The following is a 15,007-nucleotide window of genomic DNA, read 5'->3' as shown; positions in this document are numbered from 1 at the left end:
GGAAGGACTGATTTATTATCTTAGGTTTGGGGCATGCTTTGAATTGTTTATTTGTTTCTGGAAAGTAAACTGTATGTTTGATATCTGCTGATGAAGAAACACTGGGTTCCATTAGATGTTCTTGGTTAAGCTCCTCTATGACTGGGACAAGTGTAAAAACCACATTTTCCTCTTCTAACTATTCCACAACTGAATTGTTCTCCTCGCCGACACTGTGGGAATCTGACATTTTCAGGACTGCCCAGCAATGCTAAAGTCACCTGCAGTTCACTGCTTCGAACCTGCAGGTTCCTCACTTCTCCTTTTATAGGCAAATGTCTCTTTCCACTTCCGGTTACCAGGAGCTGCTCCCCTCCTCTTAGACGTCTTAAATCAGTCCTTCCATGGTGGATCGCGGGAATCCGAGCTTCCCCAAGCCCTCCAGGTGATTCTTGCGCTCCCAAAGTCTACATTGTATAATATTGGGATCTGACCTATGTATGAGAATTTTTAAGTTAAAAAAAAAGCTTGAGGGCTGGCGGAATGGTCCAAGCAGTTATAGCACCTGCCTAGCAAGCATGACACCTTGAGTTCAAACCCCAGTGCTGACAAAAAAAACTTTGAATTCAAATCCTTGAGCCCATTATCTGTAATGTACATCCTTACACACGTATGTATCCTTCCTTATCTCCAGAAACAGCTGTGCCTAACACACAATGGAAACAAGGGAACAGGGTAAGAAGAAAGGCACAACAGGCACACTGTGGTAGAAGTCTAACACACTCTTCATTGTAACTGCACTAGCCAGTGTCTCAATAGATGTTCAATCAAAACTACAAAAAATGAAAATTTACATGTGTGGGAAATTAAAATTCAAATAATATAATGAAGATGATTATCCATTCATACAGTTTTTATAAAGAAGGCCAACAAAAACACAAATCTTAAAAAGCAAAGTTTGATTGTATTTGTTAAGCAAGACTTTTCCCAAGAACTGAGTAAATGCAACCTCCACATTTTAGTTAACTTCAAAATTTGTTTCAAATTGCCCTTTCCATGTTGAAACAATATACCAAATAGGACACCTTATAGATTTTAATCCATGATTTTTATTAAGGTGTAAATGAGTACTTTAAAACTGGGAAATGAAAACATTTAACACTAAGTTTCTACCTCTCACAAGTATGGAAAAAAGAAATGACTCTCCTTTATTTTACTCCTGTTGGGTATGGGGTCTTTTTAAAATAAAGCAGGTGTTTACTATCTAAGTCTGATTTAGCACATCATAACACACATCTCTTTTCAATGTGGGCAGAATACTGGTAGACAGGTTTTGCATTTCCCAAGAGTAAAGAACAGATACATTAAATTCTTAATAGAAACTGCTGAAGTCCTTATATATAATCTTATGCACAGAAATTTACTTAGCAGAATAAAGAGAATATTAAAACAGAATTGTCAGAAACATGCAAGGCAAAAAAAACTCCACATACTCGCTTTCCACAAAAATTTTAGTTTATTAATTCAAGAGAATTCTATTAAGAACTTGAAGCTGATACTTATTTCACCATCTCTTAGCTCTAACATACTGTACCAAGAATAGTGATGACTTTTTCCCATCTACACACACACTGCCATCTAGTGGCAAGACTTCACCAGCATTTGAAAAAGTAACTGACCAGCTCAAATATCAGTCAATGCTGATAACCATTTCAAGTGGGCAAATGCACTAATACGCAAACTCCAGGCACCAAATTATTCACTGATTTTTTTTTTATCAATAAAGAAAAATAAAAAAACTCTGTTACTTTGACTGTACTTTGCAGTGAAATCTCTTCTAACTTCCTTATTCATTCCACATTATCTAGCAATGGCACCCAGATAATAACAGACCCAAGAAACAAAGAATTGAAGTCTTCTAGAAGCAATAATAAAATGTAATCCTCAACCACTGACAACGACAGTCTAGGTCACTGTGCAAATGTTCTCATCCTCAGTCTTCCTTCTAAATTCTTTGATGCAGCCCACCAATACATCCAATAGCACAGAAAGAGAAGGTGAACACTCTCAATGAATACCTCTTTTAGAAGCTATAAATAAACAATGCCCCACTTATAGCATTCACCTTAAATTTAGAAGTGGAGACTGAAGATTAGAAATCTATTCCCTTTAGGGACTATCTGTAGGAAATTACTACATGTGGTCACAAAAGCTAATAGGAATATAAAACCCGAAATCATAAGTGATAAAGAGCTTCTCAAACTTTTTCAAGTCATTATACACGCAGAAAATTATAGTATCTGTACATACATTAGCAAAAAAAAAAAACTGATCTTAACTGGGCCCCCCCACCCAAGGGCTGATGTGATCACTATTTTGTTCATAATCAATGGGAACTTGTGGGTCAAAGTTGAGACAGTCCTAATGCAAAAATGCAGACAAGCATTTAAACCACTGTAAATCCCTTGGAGAGCTCTTTGAATTCCAGAACTAAGTTCACAAAATTACTTTGGCTGTTTACATGTCAGTACTAAGAAAGAGGTTCTCTCTTACTTAACATTCTTCCAGTGGTGTTGAGACCCTGGTCAAAGAAAAACAAAGATCCCAGTGACTTCACACATCAAAACCAATATGGCAGGGTCAAGCTGACCTCCCTGGCCACCCAGGGCCAGAGCCATTCAGCTGAACAGGTTATGCTTTAAACTCTCATAGGCCTGGGCACTATTTTTAGGTTACTACCCTTGGCTGCCTCCTTTCTTCTTAAAAAAAAAAAAAAAAAACAGGAACTTTTCCACAACGTTCTCTTCCCCAAGTCAATGAAGCTATGTTTTTAACTTTATTACAAATTGCAAATTCAGAGACCTGTAAACATGAGGCTTCTGCTCAATCTCCTGAGAAGAGGATTCATTCTGATATTTATAATTCAAAAAAAAGTTATAATATTGTGCTTGGAACACAGAGAACAAGTTATTAGCTTCTTGCTCCTATTATAAGTAATAACAGCTCAGTCCAGGTTACTGTGACCTCTGACAGATCAAGGAAACAAGTTATTTTCTCCTCTTGTGACTATAGCACATTGCAAGACTTCTTGCCTTTTAATAAATGTCCTGGTACTCTGAGTTTCCCTTTCAATTCATTTAATTTCAACACTGTCAAAAAGAGCCAATAAACAAATACTGAATTACTTTCTGTTGCATTTTTAAACCCTCCAACTCCAGACTATTAAAAACACTGTGCACCTCCCACCCTGACCACCCTGCTACTTTTCCATATACCACAGGCCACTCATGGATACAAAGTCAGGGGGCTAAGCTGACATGGTCTACTTGGAGCCAGTAGACAGGAGGGCGATGAGTCCTGATGAAGCACTTATGGACAAAATGTAGTTCCTATAAGAATTTAATGTCAAGGAAAAATTAAGAACCCCAAAGTAATTTTTAAACAATATAAAAAGAGTTCATCTCTTTGGAATGTACTGTTTCCCTATTGACACTTGGTATTTTTCATGATGATGTGCAGGCTCGTTGTCTACAAACACAATTTACAAGACAGGAGGCTGTAAAGAATGAAAAATATGCACAGGAAATGTGTTCCAATTCTAAAACCAAAACACTTAGGACAAACCTAGAACACATGATCACAAAGAACACATCTGATTTCCACTGAACCTTCAGAGAAAACCCAATCAAAGAACACCCAGAGAAGATTCCCCCGCTCCTTGTTCCAATAGCAAAGGAAAAATAAGCCACCTGTCACTCAGTGTCTCATTATAGTTGCCTTGTAAAAGTAAGGAGGTTCTGAAAGTTCCTAACTAGTCCCAGCCTTTTTCAGCAAACTATTTTTTGGGCCACTTTGGCCAAGTGCTCCAGTATTCCCAGAGGATACAAGTTGGAGGGTGTGTGATATTTTATTACATCATAATCTCCAATTACTAAAAGTTTGGCTATATATTCCTGGATAACACCTTTGACAAATTACTTTAAAAAGAACAAATAACTACTAGCCAAAATCTTAATTTAAAAGCAGTGTGAGCACTGTTAAGATATTGCAAATTGGGCCTACCTAGCTATACTGGCCATCCACTCAGCCCCAAACCCCAAAATAACAGGAGACACATGAGCTTATGCTAGGAGCTATCAAAGAAGGCAAGTCTGCTTTGACTCCTTGGAACAATCATACTCAGTATGAAACTGCTTTGTAAAGTTGATTTATCATAAAATCACACTTTATAAACTTGAGAAATTTTAAACCAAACAAGAAACTTTCGTGTTAAGTCTTCTTTCACATGTCTAGATACTTGCCTATAGTCAATGCTGTTTAATGAACTGACTCCCAGAGCAGTTTTTCTTTCCACTAAAATACCTAGACAAGTCAAAACTAAAGCAAACTACTGTTTATAGACTTCTAAAAAGGTTTATCAACCTTCTAAAGGATACACTGTGGGGTTGAAGTTCTTCAGTATAAAGAAGGAAGCAACAATGACCAAGACCAGGAATAGAGTGTTGTTATAGAAGATGGAAAATGTTGTAGCTTCATAATCAGCAACTTCATTCTTCTTCCACAAGATTCTAAGGACAGAGAAACAAGTCAAACAAGTTGATAAATATGACAAAAAGAAAAAAAAAAAACTTTAAAAACCAAATGGCTCTAGTTCATTGGAAGATAAAATTTTCCTTAAGTATTCAAGCGTGAGGATGCACTTTTAGTATTAAATTTAGTCAGATTTTATCCCCTTTCTTCCACTGAAAAAGATATTTTACTTTCTTTATTAATACTGCAGAAAAACAGTTGCTGGGTATGTTACCATCTTTCCCAGGAAGAACTTTGGAGGAAGGGACTGACTGATTAATTGCAATTGTCATAAATTCATCAGCAGCTAAAACTGGCATCTTTGTTCAGGACCTCACCTGATGAAACAGACTTCCACAGTTTCTCTGCCAGCACCCTGAGTACCAGAGAGGCTCTCTACAGTCTAAGGAGTTCACCCTTCTATTTCTCACCTTAAGAAGATAATCTGAAGGACAAAAACTAGTTGTGGTCTCACAACTAAACTAAACATAGTCTGCTTCAAACAAAGAACCTGCTTGATCATTAAGTAAATACTTTTAACTTCTGTAAATCCTTTTACCTTTTGTTCTGTTTTACATGTTCTGATATTTTAGCTTATAAATTCAATAGTACTTTATCAGCCTTTTACCCTTCCACACAGGCAAGATGAAGCTCCAGGGTGCGTCTGAATAAGACAGACTTTATTCCTGTTGGTTAATTAACTTTGTAAGGCAGTCTTTTTAAAGAGTAGCTTGTGACTCGTTAGTGGGATGTGAAATGAACTGAGTGGATCAAATGCCCAGAGAAATTAACCAAGTGGGATGACACCAGCTCTTCTTTTTAATGAAAGAAGAAAGAATAGAAAAATATTAAGAGTGTACCACACAGAGTAAGTTTTGTTTATGGAACATTTGCATGTATGCATATATGAGTATATTTGGTCAAAAGGTCAAATGTGTTGTTTTTAGTGTAAGTCATTATCAAAAAGGTTACAGTTATGGCATTTTTCTGGTATCCCTAAGAAAGATACCCTTCTCTGTGGAGCTGGGTGACACACATCACCTTCCATCCCTCCACCATAAAGACTAAACACTATGGTCAACACCTCTGTTAACTGACATGTTCTACTCAAATGTTTTAATCCAAAGTCAATAAGCTTGGCTATAAAGGGCTAAATGAAGGTATTTCTTTATCATAAGTGATCTGTAGCCTTATACATGTACTGTTATTTCCTTGATTCTATGGGCAAAATAAACATATAAGATACATAATAAATATTCAATTTACTCTAAGTTTGAAAGGAAGGGCATTACATTAAATGTATCCACCAACTATAAAACCTCTTCTGATTTCAAAGAAGCTTAAATGTACATTGAAATATGTGTATGAGTTGAAACTGAAGGAAATACATCTTACCATTCTTACACTGATTAAAACAAACAAGCCCAGTAAGATGCATAGTCCCACAATTTGATGCTATAAAACACTCTCAATCATTGCATCTATTTTTAACTCTGCCACAAGACCCAGTGAAGACAGGTTCCTTAAGTAAGCTACTCGTATGCCTTTACTATGCTGATTAAATTACCTCACCTCCATCACAGCACTTCTCCCTAATTCCCTTCCTATCATGTTCCAAAAAAGAATCCCTTCAGCCGGGCACCAGTGGCTCATGCCTGCAATCCTAGCTATTTAGGAGGTAGAAATCAGGAAGATCTAGGTTCAAAGCCAGCCCAGAGAAATAGTTTTCAAGACCCTATCTCGAAAAACCCTATCACAAAAAAATGGGCTGGTGGAGTGGCTCAAGGTGTAGCCCCTGAGTTCAAGCCCAGTACCACAAAAAAAAAAAAAAAAAAAAAAAAAAAAATCTCTTTAAAATAATTTTGATGGAAGAAGACTCAATCCATTCCGTTGCCTAGCTCCCATGCATGTGTTAAATCAGTGTAAACAGGTCAGTATTATCTGACAGCCTTCAGAACTTTTTTATGGTCCACCCATATACTAGTTATTCTGAAAAAAAATTAAAATCCAAGGCCCTCATTGCCAATGGTTCTACAAAAGCTTCATTGGTAGAAAATCTAGCCTGGAAGGATACTTTCCAAAGACTCATTCTTCCAGGGAGAGCTTCTAAAAACAAGAGTAAAGTTGAGTCCAAGCAGCAACTGTTACAATCAGATACTGCAAGATCACAGGATCATCAATAAATCAAAAAGAAGTAACATTCACACCCTGGAACAGATTGCTGAATGTCTGACTGGCCTTTGCTTATTTCCATCCTTACATGAATGCACATTTTCAAAGTAGCATGAAGTATACATTCCAAATAATTATAGATGGAGCTCTGGGATCTACACATGTAGGTAAAGAGCTGATAAACCTTCTCTTTGGTCAAATCTCTTAGAAGCAATTAAACCTCTGAGAGTAACTTACCAAATCTTCAGGAGACTCTCTGGACCCAGTTATCAAAGTCAACCATGAGTACAGACGGCAAAATTGTATTCACTGTGGCTTTTGTAAGAGAAATACTAACAGCATCAATTTCTACTGACAAGAGGAGAAATTTTTTAATCTTCTACAGTCTGCATTTTAGACATGCATGAAATCTTCTCCTCATCCTACTATGAAATACCTACTTTATCATATGGCCTAAAACCTGTAAGAGCTGTAACAAGCATTTTGAAATATGGGTAACTATGATACACATTCCAGTTTAAGGAACACTGTTATAACAATGTAATTCAACAAAAGAGGTTTTTTTTTTAAAAAAAGCATTCTAGATTTTCTAACCTCTACTCCTATGCAAAAATATGCAATCAGAAAGCTATGTAGCCAAACCTCATTACAGCTGCTCCCTGCAAAAAGACCTTCTTTGTCATGACTTTAATACTGTGCCTTTATAGTTTTATAAAAGATCCACAGGAGATAATCATTTCATTAATGCTTTGGTGCGTGGCCAAAACCACTGTAGAAGGTATTGTTCATTAAGTTACTCAGTGTCCCTTAAATAAGGATCCACTTGATAAAGTGCTTCCAAGATTCAGTGCCAGGAAAGTTTCTTTTCAGAAGGGATTACACACTGCTGCTCATCAGACAATGAAAGCTGTGTGACCTCAGATACTTCCCCAGACACTTGAGAGCTCACTTGTTGTAACTTCAAGGTCCTTGTTCAAATACCTTTTCTCTCTGTAAATGGTTTCTGATCTTATAAAACTGTATTACTTTTTAACACTGCAAGTCCCCACAAAGTCTTTCTGGAGCAAAGTGTGATAAAAATTCTGCCCCACAAAGCAATTTGCTGATATTAAAACTTAAGATCCATGAAAACAACAAAACTCACAGCTCTGCTAAACCATCTGGCAACTCTTAAGCACCAGTTTACTCATTCAGGGACTTAGGCAACTCAAATAGTTGGGCTGTTTAGTAGGTCTTCTAAGAGCCACTGGCAGAAAAACTTGGGAGAGGGTCTGACAAACATGGTACAGAATCAGGCAACAGAAGACAAATCCAGTTCTTCTTTGTAACCAATGCATCCAGTTTCCATACAAGAACTAGACAGCCCTTGGGAAGCTCAGGATCAGAACTCCACTCAGAAATGCTAACACATGCTAGGCGTAGGTAGCTCACACCTGTAATCCAAGCTACTCAGGAGGCAGAGATCAGGAGGATCCCGAAAAAAAAGAGGTGGCCCTATCAGGAGGATCACGGTTTGAAACCAGCCTGGGCAAATAGTTCACAAGACCCTATCTCGAAAACACTCAACACAAAAAAAGGACTGGCAGAATGAAGTGGCACCCAGCAAGTGTGAAGCCCTGAGTTTAAGCCCCAGTGCCAAATAAAAAGAAACACTAACACTTAACATGAGGTAAACCCTTCAGACTCAGAGGGGTTAAGTGACCTGTGAAAGGTCTCTCAGGTATCAAAAGGCAGAGACACAACACAAGACAAAGCCCTGTACAGAATAGTTACAGGGATAAGCTTTTCCGTCAGACTGCCCATATGATCATGGATCTGCTATGTACTAACCTACAACCTTGGGCAAGTTAGCCAAGCTTTCTGCACTGCAATTTCTTCACGTGTATAATGGAGATAACGGTACTTACCTCATTCTTTAGAAGAGTAAGTCAACTGAATATAGGTCAGAAAAAACTACCTGACGGCAATAAAAACTCAAAAGTCAGTCCTTACTATTGCCGTTGCCACCACTTCCACAATTTCAAAGCTGACCTATAATTCCAGTATCCACATTCTCTAAGTTAAAATCCAGAACTTATTTTCTCCCCAAGACCCCTTTTTTAATTACCACTAACATTTTAAATAAGGAAACAAACCTTTCATCTTTCTCCTTCCGAGACATCTTTCTATTATCAGCTTCAGAAAGTTTTCGAGTCACTTCTTTGGAAACGGCATCCTCCCTTTTCTGTGCCACTCTAAAGAAAAAAGACAAAAAAGTTTCCACATGCTCCAGTGGTAAACTCCCAGAAACACTGTGTACTCATATTTTGTACTGGCAACTGAATGATACTTTACATTTCAAGAAAATGAACTGGCCAGAAAGTTCCAAGTTTATTACATAGTACTAACCAGAGAGAGTTCAAGAAACTTCAAGATGTGGTTATTAATTATTGAAACCCCAAGATGTGGTTTATTAGTTAAGTGCTTTGATTTCTGCTTGAAAGGGAGAATTTTCCAAAGCTTATGTATTTAATATGGATATAAAAGTCAAATGCTATTAGCACAATTTAATTATGAATCATTATAACTATACTTTATTTTCACAAAGTTCAGAAGGCATCAGTAAATGATATACGATTTCAACTCCAAGTAAGTTATGAGAGAAAACTTGACTTAATAAACAAAGAGGAAATAACAACTATAATATCTTAAAAGTTATGCTTTTAACTCTACTCCAAAGGACAATTTCACTTAAAGAACTAATATAACATTGTCAGAGACTGACCATACCACTTTCAGTTAAATTAATCACTGGTTTGAGGATCGCACCAAAGTTAACATGGAGTCGGGCAGAAAAGATTGGAAAAGTTACTCAAGAATTTCTATCAGAATCTTCAATGCCAAATTAGCTGCAGAAAAAAAATCAAAGTATACTTGTCAAAAAAAAAAAAAAAACCTAAAAATGAATTTTATAAGATGGGTTTGTTAGTAAAAGATAAAAATTTAAATTGTGATGAAATACAAAAACCCATCCATAGACTAGGACATTTAAATTCAATTGATATATTTTTCATAATATAAGAACAACCAATTAGTCATAAATATAGAAAAAAAAGAAGTAACTGACAGCAAGTAAAATTCAACAAATTATCTACCAGTCCCACCCTGAAAACATTCAATATAACATCAACAATAGGATATAGAACATGGAGACAGAAACCTGTTCATCTTGTGTTCAAGTCATCAATCCCTCCTTACTCTGCTGTATTTTGTTCTGGTCAGTGTACCAAGGAAAACTAGAGAAATCAGGATGGATCCCACAAAGGAACACCCAAGGTCATTCCAGGACCTAAATTTCAACCTTTACTCAACCACAAGAGCTTCTAGGATACAAACTAGGGCTGACTCTGAATCTCTGCTAACACTGTTGAAAGAAAGAAAAGAAAACCTAAAGAAAAAGGCAGCTATAGGGATAGACAGCTGTCTTTTTACTCAAAAGGTTCAGCCTCCCTTGCTTGGTTTTATTATGTAAAAACTGTCTTTTCTGATTTTCTTCATTCATTCCTGAGAGGTAGGCTCTGAAGGCACTTTTCTAGGCAGCTTCTTGAACATCAGACAACTTTTCTTCTTTAAGAGGCATGGTTTACAACAAACCTTTCTTAGGTGAACATCAAAAATACACACACACACACACACACACACACACACACAAAATCAGGGTGCTAGGACTCAGGGACAAAATATCTTCAAAATACTTATCCCTAAGCATGTTTAGAACAAACAGGCAATCAACTATCCACATGACAAATCTTCCTAAAAGTCCCTAAACCAGATAATTAAGTAATTTCTTTTCTAAGTATAGAATTCAATACTCACCTACTACAGGCCACACTACAGGTTTACTGCAATTCAAAGACGAAGCCCTCTTCTGTGTATTAGGTCTCTTGGGAAATAAACCTTACTCAGTGCTGAATGCTTTAAAATAAGACAAAGGTCACTTCAGTGGCCTAGCACTCAGCGAACTAAAACAACTCATAAAATCAACTAATTTTCTTCTTTTACTTTTTTATCTTAGTATGCCAAAAACCTTTCCAAAAAGGTCCATGTATTTAATTTCTTAAAATAAAAACATCTTTACAAAAACCATTTAAATCATGCTGCCTTTTGAAAAGAACTCCTGAAGACTCTACAAACAATCTCTCCAGTGCTGCACACAAACATGTATTATGTGCCAGACCCTGTGCTTCTGATGCTATCTAATCTTCACCACCTCCGAGGCACCATTAGAATTTCCATTCTGCAGCCCAAGAATCTGAAGTCTGCATAGGCAAAATCTACGCCCAAAGCCACCCATTTGCAAGCAGCAGAGCTGACTCAGGAGCCATCTTCCTTCTACCACCATCACCCACTGGCACTCAGCATCCCACTGGTCTCTGAGCCTTAACTACTATGTACATTTGTAGGAGTTTTGATGTCAGAAACAATATTCATTAAACCAAAACTGTGACTAAAAGCAGTTAAGTAGTAAGTCACTGAAATTTTACTCAACTAAATGCACCATTAACTGGTACAGGGACATAAAGCAAGATACAGCAATTGCCCTCTAGAAGCCTAAAGTAGAAAACAGATGGCAAAGAACTTGGTTTTGATTCCAAAGAGGTGAATGAAAAATGGTATGCAAAACCAGTTAAACTGCTGAATACCAAAGGCATGGAATGCCAAGAGGATCATGAGACAGGTCACACAAGATCCCAATTCTGAAGGCTTCCCTATGCACAGACGGTCATGCCTCACCAGAACGCAGTTCTCAACAACAGTGGATGAGTTGGCTGAATCTTGGAATGGCAGTTGGTAAAGGAACTGACAAGCACAAAGATGACAAAGATGACACAATTACTCTGCTGATCTATCAAAACTGTAGTCGTGAGCCGAAAATCTTAAGTGTTCAGAACAACAAAGAGGAAGGCTGCTGGGGCTGTTTCTGGCCATTTCTTACAATAAATCCATGTTAACTGAGATCATCCCAACAGATTGCTACTTCTTGTCACCAGAAAGAGCCTGACACTAACAGGGATAAGAAAGCAAAGGAGTGATCAGAATCAGGAAGGATTGCTCGGAAGTTTCCTGGGTCTTGAAACAGACATGCAAAAATAGAAAGGAAGGGAGATAATCCTAAATGAGAGCTGGCTTAAGACCACATTCAAGGGATGACAGGAAGGCTGAGGCCCAATTCTGAAAGACAAGGCTAGACTCAAAGGAAGGAAGCAGATGACTTCAATTCCAGTAATCTCGAAGAATTAGGCTTCATTATATTAGAAAAAAGAAGATCATGATGAGTTAAAGTGACACGGTAAGAATGTCAGACTCTGCATTCCGTAAAACAAGGATAAAACCCGGATGGTGTCATGATTACATACAGTAACAAGCCTTTTGCAGCACATGGTAGGGTAGGCCCTAAACTTCGGTTTTAAGAGACCAGAAAGAGAATGGTACAGAAATTCAAGCAAAAACAGGGTACGAAGTAGAATGAATAGAAATGAAAAGATAATGTATACACAAAGCCCACTGGCATTGTAAGTCTCAGTGAAATTCCAACTGCCTTTGAGAAATTACTTCAAAGAAATACAAAACCTAAAAGACCCCACTGAGAAAACATTCAGCACAAAATCAACTTCTGAGGCCACCTTTTCAAAGTAAACATAAATTCATACCTGCTTCCATGACAACCTGGCACTCAGAAATTATAAATTACAACCATTTCTAAATCTGGACTCTCCTCCAATTTTAACCTTTATGAAAGCAGAGTACACAACTGCTTATAATTGACATATAAATGTATTGTGTGGTAAGTCTTGTGTTTTCTTCTCCAAAAGCAATTAAAATACAGAAAGTATGGTAATTCCTTCCATTGAATACATTTTTAAGAAAAAATATAATTGGTACTGAAAATCTCAATTTAAAACAAAAAACATTTCTTTCACTTTCATAAACAGTAAGTGCACAGCCCAGACAATTTCCAGAAAGAATTCCATTGAGCTTCTGAAATGTTAATTTACTTGATGAGTTTGTTTTGGAACCCCATGATTAAGGCTAGTGCTCAAATGTTCTCATTCCACCCTCAAAACCTACCTCCATAGTACTGTCAGATGGATCACTGTCTCTGCTTCAGTTAGTAACCAATTCTTCCTAGAATGTGCCTTCTCCCCAAAATATGTATGTACATTTCAAACTGATACTTATTAAAACTAACACACACAAATGATCTTTAAGAAAACATCATGCAAGGAGGCCCAGGGGTGTAGCTCAAGTGGTAGAGCACCTGCAAAGCAAGCTAGAGGCCCTGAGTTCAAACCCTAGTACCATAACCCACCTTCAAAAAAGCAACACATGTTTTTGAAAAAATATACTTACTTGTGCTTGAGAACAAACTTTACATTCTTGTATGCAAAGGCTACCAAATAGGTGCTTACTAGGGTCATCACGCTGTACAGAACAGCAGACTGAATAAGATCCATATGCCATATTCGCCAATATAACCCTGAATTAAAATAAAAGGAGAGGAGGAATACAAAAAGAAACAGAACATTACTACCTCATTATAACGCCTGTTGAATTAATTATAGCTAAGCGTGGTAAAACACAGTCGGTGTTAAGAAATCCAATATAGAATCTGAGGATATTCAGAAGTGACATATTCAGTAAAGACAGTCTTAGTTCAGCATTTTCTCGGCTCGGAACACTTTTAAAAAAAGAAAAAAGAATAGTAACCTTCGTATTACTGGTCCCAGTTGAGATTTCTGCTTCTTCTAAAGTGAGAACAAACCCTGGCTCAACAAAATCACAAGACTTCAAATTCCATTCATCAGGGTAGTATTTACGCTACATACTGGCCATTCCAAAACGCCACGTGCAGTCCCAAAGCTGACGTGGCTGTTACCTGAAATCAGAGCAGAGCTTTGCCGGGCCAGTGAACCACGGAGCTCCACTCCGCAGTCACTGCACGCTGGGTTTTACAAAGTGAAAAAAAAAACAACAAAGTCGGCTTGGATTTGATTGTCCAGCAACAGTGCAGCAGCAAGACCAGGAGATTCAACTCGGGAACCCCGAGCTTTAACGACGACCTTGGCTGGTCTGCAGTTTCCCATCCAAATATTAGTCTACAATTGCTCTCGCAGGATCATTAAAACGTCTGAACAGGTGGATGGCTGACCCTGACGCTGGTCTAACTTCTCTCCTGCAAACCAGCAATGAGCACCCGGTGCTCACTCAACGTGAGGTCTGTCTCACCTAAGCCATAATTTCTCCAAAACAGGTAATGATACAAGTTTAAGATCCCACAATGGCCAAAGAAAGGTGCGTGAAAAAGGACAACGGGCTGCCTGCTGGGAAGCGCAACTTCCCGGGTGGGCCCGGGAACGCGAGTCCTGCTAAAAAGTGCCACAAGGGACTTCGCTAGAACGCCGCCCACGACGATCCCAAACCCGAGGCCACAGAGGCGACGCGACAATGCCAAGAGCGGGACGAGCCGAGAAGCGCGCGGCCCGAGGGCCCGGCGTCCGCGCCCCGCCGGATCTGCCACGTCCCGCCTAGCCCCGCCGCCCGCGGCCTCCCCGCCCGCCGCGCTCCCAGCACTCACAGATGGGGATGGCGGACACGATGAATGCGTTCCCGAAGAACAGCGCAGAGGACTTGGCCGAGAGGTTGCGGCTGAAATCCTGCAAGAGCAGGTCTTCCTCGGACTGCTGCTTGGAGCCACCTTTAGGAGCCATGGCCGATGGAGAGCCGAGAGCCTGGAGCGCCAGACCGACGCGGAGCCGGCAGAGGACCCTGGCTCTGCCCCCGAGGCCGCCGTATCCGCTAACGACCCGTCAGCGCTGCGCGGAGCGAGCAAGCTTCCCCAGGATTGGCCAGCCTGGGGGACCGCTACTCAGGCTTCCCTGTATGATTGGACAAGCGGGAAAGACTTCCGGATTCCTGGCGAGCCACGTGACTCATCGAGGTCCCGGAGAAGGAAGGGAGTTGTAGTTTAGTGGGTTTTTTTTTTAAACTCACAAAACTTTATTGATATACCACTTCCCAGCTCCTGACAGAGATTGCAAACCTGTAGCACTCCAAAGTAAAGGACTTGAGGTGTGGCTCAAGTGATAGAGCGTGTGCCTAGCAAGCACAAAGTCAGTAAAAAACTGCCAAAAAAAAGAGAATCCAAAAGTAATGAAAATCTAAGGCTAGAAGCGGGCATTGGGAAAGGAGAGGGATAGCCAACGCGTACAATCCCTTAGCTTTTACAGTGGCATACCTTCAGGAATCC

The 15,007-nt window shown here is 38.9% G+C and overlaps 1 protein-coding gene across 1 annotated transcript; it reads right to left on the bottom strand.

Annotated features, from left to right (window-relative positions):
• Positions 1–1,476: 1,476 nt before the first annotated feature.
• Ssr3 (signal sequence receptor subunit 3) lies at positions 1,477–14,555 on the bottom strand. Its single transcript, XM_020186642.2, has 5 exons — positions 14,336–14,555; positions 13,111–13,237; positions 8,856–8,954; positions 4,416–4,547; positions 1,477–3,368 (listed from the first exon to the last, which is right to left on the bottom strand). Exons 1-5 carry the CDS (start codon positions 14,466–14,468, stop codon positions 3,302–3,304), a joined length of 558 nt encoding a protein of 185 aa, XP_020042231.1. The 5' UTR covers positions 14,469–14,555; the 3' UTR covers positions 1,477–3,301.
• Between the last annotated feature and the right edge of the window lie 452 nt (positions 14,556–15,007).

This window comes from Castor canadensis, chromosome 5 (assembly GCF_047511655.1).
Source record: "Castor canadensis chromosome 5, mCasCan1.hap1v2, whole genome shotgun sequence".
NCBI classification, from domain to species: Eukaryota; Metazoa; Chordata; class Mammalia; order Rodentia; family Castoridae; genus Castor; species Castor canadensis.
This window is presented reverse-complemented; position numbering and strand designations above follow the sequence as displayed.